Source organism: Lycium barbarum, chromosome 4 (genome assembly GCF_019175385.1).
Source record: "Lycium barbarum isolate Lr01 chromosome 4, ASM1917538v2, whole genome shotgun sequence".
Taxonomy (NCBI): Eukaryota; Viridiplantae; Streptophyta; class Magnoliopsida; order Solanales; family Solanaceae; genus Lycium; species Lycium barbarum.
Window position 1 is genome coordinate 8,624,651 of NC_083340.1, and position 7,118 is coordinate 8,631,768.

The window sequence follows — 7,118 nt, forward strand, 5'->3', positions numbered from 1 at the left end:
GGTATTTTGCTTTAAAATACATGTCGGTTGATAGTTATGCCTCTTCGATCTCGGGTTAGCGTTAGCTTAGTTTCTTAATATAAGCTGGTTTAATCAATCTGTGTGTATGCGAATATTGTTGATTATGACAGATATATACGAGTCCTGTCTGGGTTAAAAGAGTAGTGACTGATTTTGAGCATTGTTTTGGGCTGCTGCGTGCTATGATTGATATGCCTAGATGGTTTGAAAGCCTAATCATGCTCGTTTAGACTACGTTTATGCATATAAACACATTGCGACAGATCTGTTAACTCACGCTCATGTGTGTATGGAACCTAGTTGATCCTTTCCTTATGTGCTAAAGTGACCAGCAATGTTATCTTGATTGTCACCCAAAGTGCTATCTGGTTTCTTTCTTTCCCTATCACCCTGGTTGAAATTTAAAGTGCGATATGTCCTTTTCTATCTTTAATGACGCTAGAAGACACACACTGTTAATCAAAAATCTAATTCGAACATGGACCCATTATATTTGTTTAACTTCTTTTCCCATTGCTTGTTCAATATACTAATCATTGGCAGCCCTCCCCTGTTTTAGTTGAAGGCCATTGGCCTGTTTTGAATTTGCATTACATATGTCTAATTTTATTTATTGGGTTATATACTAATCCTTTTTCTTTTGTTTTTATGCATGACCATCGCATACGAGTCCGAGAGACTCGTTCTTCTTCCGCATATGGCGTTGGGCTAAAAGCCCAATATGACTCTTCTCCTGTCCAGCCCTGTCCACGACAAAAAATAACAAAATATAAGTTTTGGGCCAAGGCCCAATAGACAGTAACAGCCCGCAGCAGTAATACAAAGGAATTTATTGGGCCTAAGCACAATAAATGTGAACAGTTCAGCAGTTGAGCCCATAATAAACGGGTCAAACTCATTTATTCTTCTACTCTCTTCCTTATTTTTATGGTTGTGTATTTTTCTTTGCTTTGTATGACTAACATCTTATTTTATTAACTTAGATAAATTCTAGTATATTAAGGGTTGTAGTTTAGTAATGGGTAGTTAATTCCACAAGTTTATATTCACTTCTAATTATGTTCTAAACTATTTATGGTATCTATAACATTTATTCGAGTAATTGATTTTCAAATAGCATGCCTACGCATTTTTTGGGTTAAAGGAATCATTTTCATTCTTACCATCTTAGGAATTTCAAAACGTCACTAATACATAAAAATATGAATTCGATCATATTTTATAAACATTTTCAAAATTTACCTAATTATACATATTTTTAGCCGAAATTGGTTAAATAAAGAGTGATAACAAAATAGAAAGAAACTTACGGCCTTTTCATCATATTTAAGAATATAGGTCTAGGCATTTCTACCCCATCCTGTTCATACAATATTATTTTTTATCTAAAGATCACATTTGTCAAATCATCTTTTAAAAGGCTATTATTCATAGGCAAATTACCCTATTTTCTACAAATCTTATTTTTTTGAATAACATTACTATATTTTTCATTTAAGGCCTTAGCAATATTTTTGAGTTTCATTTAACATTTAGAATCTTCTTTTACGCAAATTATTATGTTTTCTACAAGTATTATTTTAAACAACACTATTATACTTTCGTTTAGAATCTTAACAACATTTATAGGTCGTATTTTTAAAATAGCATTAGAAGTACTCTTTATACAAATTATTATTTTTCTATAAGTCCTATTTTAAATAGCATTCTTACATGGCTATTTACCACTTTAGTTATATTTACAAAGCTATGTTCTTTTCTATAATACTATATTTACACTTAGCCTAACTAATCGTAAGTCCGGCCGGTTAACCATTGTTAATGAGTCTTAAAGGATGCCTAATACCTTCCCTTTAGACTAATTGAACCCTTACTTAGAATCTTAAGTTTCGCAGACTTTTAAAACGGAGTTAACTTTAGAAAATAACTTTAATAAACTTTAGGTGTCCTAATTCACCATAAATAATTAGGTGGCGACTCCTTAAAATAAATAAAAAACAGGAATCACCAATATGTTGTACTCTACTTTAACCCGGTTAAAATGGGGTATAACAATGTGTATATCTCGATCAAGGCTTAAACATTACACTCAAAATTTTATACATGAGAATGGTATGAAATGTGTATATCTCGCTCAAGACTTAGAATTTCATTCACATTTTTCGTATATAAAGTTCATATTAGGTTCTGGAAAATTAATACAACTACAACAACATTGTTCATACAATATTCAAGGCTTAAAGTTTTCGCTTACAATTTTGTGTATGAAAATTATATTAAAAATTTCGCTCACATATACACATTTCATACATGTTTCATACAGCTTTCATACACAAAAAATTGAGGTAAATTTTTAAGCATTTGAGCAAAAAAAAAAAAATTAAATTTTAAAAAAAATATATATTTTAAAAAATATATATATTTTCTGGAAAAAAAAATAAAAAATGAAAATCCGTCATGTTTCGTAATATATCATTATGTTTGTAAATAAGGAAAACTATCGTCATGTTTCGTAAATATTTCTCCTTAACATGTATATATGTAGTTTTCCCTTCATGGTTTGGTTAAAAACCGATCCAAAGTGAAATTCAAATCAAATCGAATCGATATTTTTTTTGGGTTTGATTTAGTTTGGTTTTAAATTTTAAAATTCGATAATATTTGATTTGGTTTTGATTTTATTAAAATAAAACCTAAGATAATACCGAACCGAGCCGATAACTTATATACACGATTTTTATAATTATATATATAAAAAATATTATTTTAGATCGAAATTACCATGAAAGTCTTGAAGTTTAATCACATATTTTTCTTCCAAAGGATTAGCTAAATTTTTTGTGATCTTTTATTTTTTAGTATTCTAACTTACATAGAATATATCATCAGATATTTTATAGTTAAATATATTTGACTTGTTCTGAGTATACTTTAATGAATTTACATTTACCTAATAAATTTTTTGTCACTTTTGTTGTTTGTTTAATGTGAAGAAATAATAGTAGAAAAAAGAAGGAAAGAGTATATATATATGTATTGTTACAAATCGAATAACCGAACCAAAACCGATAAATGTATATTATATTTGATTTGGTTTGGTTTAATATTTAGAAAATTGACTAAATTGGTTTGACTTTGATTTTGACCAAAAACCGATCCAAACCGACCCATGAACACCTAGTTCCAACTCAAAATGAAGAAATTGCACGGTTTTAGGAACTAGTTGAGAAAAAGGGGAACTTTATTTTGGCTACTAATGAAGTATTAGTATTTGTGCTAAAATTATGTAATGTGAATTTTAGTGTTATATAATTACGTTAAATCATCGTTAATAAATGGTGGGTCATTAATTCATCTAAAAGTTACTTGAACTGAGTCAAGTTGGACTAAACAATTGGTCATAACCCAACCTTTGAAATTTCTTACTAAATTCTTTTTCGTTCATTTCTTTAGAATTTGTTTAATTACCAAACAAAACTAACATACTTTTTTTTCTCTGTTACGATTACATATAAATAACATAGTATCATAAAACAATGTGTACCTTATTAGATAACTTAAAATTCACCTATAAGTAATTTTTATTATAAGCATTGACAACTTACAAAAAATTCCTTGTACTGCTGCTTTTTGGTGCCGCTTGGAAAGTGTATCAGCTTGTGGGGATCTTACTAATGACAAAGCTCAATTTTGAGTGAGTCATTTGCACCTTTTTCCCATTTTGTGTTGGTATTTAATTTTTGGCCCTCAGGGCAAATAATTTTTTTACGGAACATAAACTTATATTTTAGCATTTAGTATCCCATAAATTATGATCCCCGCTCTTAAAAACTTATGTCCGCTTGACATAAGTTTAATTTTGAAGGACAAAAACTAAAGATCATTTGAAGAACAAAAATTAAAAGCAGCCCATTTGACGGGCAACAATTAAAGACCGCCCATTTGAAGGGAAACCCGTGCAATTCCTTCATTTCCATGAGTTGGAACTAGGGGTATTCACAGGTCGGTTTGGATAGGTTTTTGGTCAAAATCAAACCAATTTAGCCGATTTTCTAAATATTAAAACCAAACCAAATCAAATATAATATACATTTATCGGTTTTGGTTCAGTTATTTAATTTTTAACAATACATAAATACATACTCTTTCCTTCTTTTTTCTACTATTATTTCTTCACATTAAACAAACAACGAAAGTGACAAAAAATTTATTAGGTAAATGTAAAATCCTTTCATTAAAATATACTTAGACAAGTCAAATATATTTAACTATACAATGTCTCATGATATATTCTATGTAAATTAGAATACTCAAAAATAAAAGATTCTTGAAACTTCATCTTCCTATGGCACAAAAATTTTAGCTAATCCTTATGGAAGAAAAATATGTGATTAATATTCATGAATTTCATGATAATTTCGATCTAAAATAATATATTATTTATATATATAATTATAAAAATCATGTAAAAATCATAATTTCTCAACTAGTTCCTAATAACTTTTATAAAATGATCTATAACATAAATTTCTCTTTATTAATTCGTCATGTTTTGATCCATTCAAATTTAGCCTAACCCATCCGTTTGATACTCGAGCGGAAGTAGGGATGTGAAAAATAATTATGGTAAGTGCACTCATCTTCTCAATCATAAAACACATATGCCACATAATACGATCATTAACTTAAGATTTACAGAATTTCAAGGGTTGAGTCATGACTCATGCGTGTGCTGTTGTATTCTGAAATTTGGTTTGCATCAAGATTAGATTTTCACATTAACTTAAAGTACATATTAATTGAATCATTCACAGTCTGAATTAACAAACACTGTTTTGAATTTAATGGGAAGTGATTAGCAGTAAAAATGTAAAATCCTATTAAATTTTAACAAAGCATAGACTACAGTATATCTTAACTTATTATCAATAGAACTTCTACCCAAACGGAGAGGAAAATTTAAGAAAATGAATGAGCATGGTCCATCAATTCTTACTTCCCCTGCTCATATTTATTGGCCTAATCCTAAAAAAGTACTTTTATGGAAAGAAACATAAAAATAGCTATTTCTGGTTATATTAGTTATCTATTAAATTTATTGCACACTAAAAACATTTAATATCTTTTCATTTAATATCTTTACTTAATTAACGTTCAACTAACTGAAGCTGATGAATATGAAAATTGAACCAATATGTCATTAGTAGTACTCTTATTCTCGGAGTTCGGACCATGTTATTAGTCGTTTTTTTTTTAATATATATTGTTATTATTAGTCGTTTCTCTAAATTGAATTTGTTACAAAAATACAAAATACAATTGATATTTTAGAAAGACGAGAATATAAGAGTAGAGAAACGACTAATAACATGGTCCAAGTATAAGAGTGCCAGTTATTGAAGCACTGTATCATTTGTTCAAGTGGATCAAATCTGAAGTTCACAAAGAATAACACGAATTACAAGGCCAATGAATAGTCACGGGTGTGTTTTCTGTACCTATTGCCTATTGGTTGGTCTTGTGATCCCCAAGACCAATAAAATAAACTCCACCAACACATTCAACTTTCAACAAAAGATCTATACAAAAATTATTAGCCACCTTTATTCCAGGCTAGCATTAGTTCACATGTCTGCATGCATGCCAAAATTCAGTGGCTCATTTCTCAATTATTTCATATACGCAAATTGCCTATAAATACATACCTCAATTTCTCTATACACTACACCTAAAGAAGTAGTACTACTACAAAACATAAGTGCTCTGCTTCAATTTGTTATGGATTCAAAGAGATACTTAGTTACTCTCTTTTTATGCTTTAACATTCTTTTCTTTACCCTTGTAAGTGGCTGCTGGAGTGGATGCAATAATCCACCAATTCCAAAACCAAATCCCAACCCTAACCCTAACCCAAACCCGAGCCCATCCAAGGGACACTGCCCTAGAGATGCCTTAAAATTAGGAGTATGTGCCAATGTGCTGAATGGGCCGGTCGGAGCGGTCATCGGAAACCCACCCGACCCGCATTGTTGTTCCGTACTAGGTGGACTTTTGGATCTTGAAGCTGCTGTTTGTCTTTGCACTGCATTGAAAGCTAATATTCTCGGAATCAACATTAATATTCCAATTGCACTAAGCTTGCTAATTAATACTTGTGGCAAGACTCTCCCATCAGACTTCATTTGTGCCTAATAAGCTATAGTGCTTAGATCTCTTTTGGGTAGCCACAAAATAAGTATTAGCGACTCTCAAGCTAACACTTTAATTTTCATTTTCTGTCGCTACTAATTAAAGTCCGCATTGTTGTAAGTGTCTGATGTGAAGTATTTGCTTTTTGTTGTTGTAGCATTCTAGGAGTTTCTATTTTGTTCACTGAAGTTTCATTTTATATTGTAGTTCTTCTTTGGTAGGACTTAATAGAGCACTTGACCACTTGTTCTAAGGGATTGTTCTTATATCTCTTTTGTTGTTCTAATAGTGCTTTAATTTCTTTGTTGACTTGAATTTCTTATTATTTCACCAATATTGGCTTTCTTTAAATATATTTTCTTGCTTGAACAATCTAGTAAGAATAAAGCACAATATAGTGTTCATGCAATGCCTAAATAGTTTCTTCTGAATTCTTGCGGGGAGTGTTTCTCCTTTAATGAGCTTTACATGGTATAAATACAAATTAGTTGGGCCGCAAAGTGGGAACACCTAATAGAAAACAAAATAATAATAATGACGACGACTCAGTCACACAGTTAGTAGCTACTTATTAGCAAAAGATGTTGTAGAAATTAGTAAGTCATGAACAAGTAGTGCCTCAAGACTATCATTTTGTATTATTATCTTTGTGGATGTAGTTTCAAAGAGAACAAAACTCATTGTATCTGAATGCACATGATCTGAATATATATATTCCGATTTATACGTAGTCTTCTATGTTTGTCACTTTCATCAAGGATGGAACTATGTTTCTTTGTTCGTGAAATTATTGTTCAAAGGTATATAGTCTTGTTTAGTGGATTTGTTTCTGTCTTTTGTTGAATCTTTATCACGGCTTGATAGATTATTTAATAAGCCAATAATTTTTGTCCGTGTTTCAAAATACA

The 7,118-nt window shown here is 30.3% G+C and overlaps 1 protein-coding gene across 1 annotated transcript; it reads left to right on the top strand.

Annotated features, from left to right (window-relative positions):
• The first annotated feature begins 5,733 nt into the window (after positions 1–5,733).
• LOC132638155 (14 kDa proline-rich protein DC2.15-like) lies at positions 5,734–6,519 on the top strand. The gene has a single exon (XM_060355127.1). The coding sequence runs from the start codon at positions 5,800–5,802 to the stop codon at positions 6,211–6,213; it is 414 nt and encodes a 137-aa protein (XP_060211110.1). The 5' UTR covers positions 5,734–5,799; the 3' UTR covers positions 6,214–6,519.
• The last annotated feature ends 599 nt before the right edge of the window (positions 6,520–7,118 follow it).

Excerpts from the sequence above, each read along its gene's own strand:
- LOC132638155 (XM_060355127.1), top strand. The coding sequence starts at position 5,800 with ATGGATTCAAAGAGATACTTAGTTACTCTCTTTTTATGCTTTAACATT.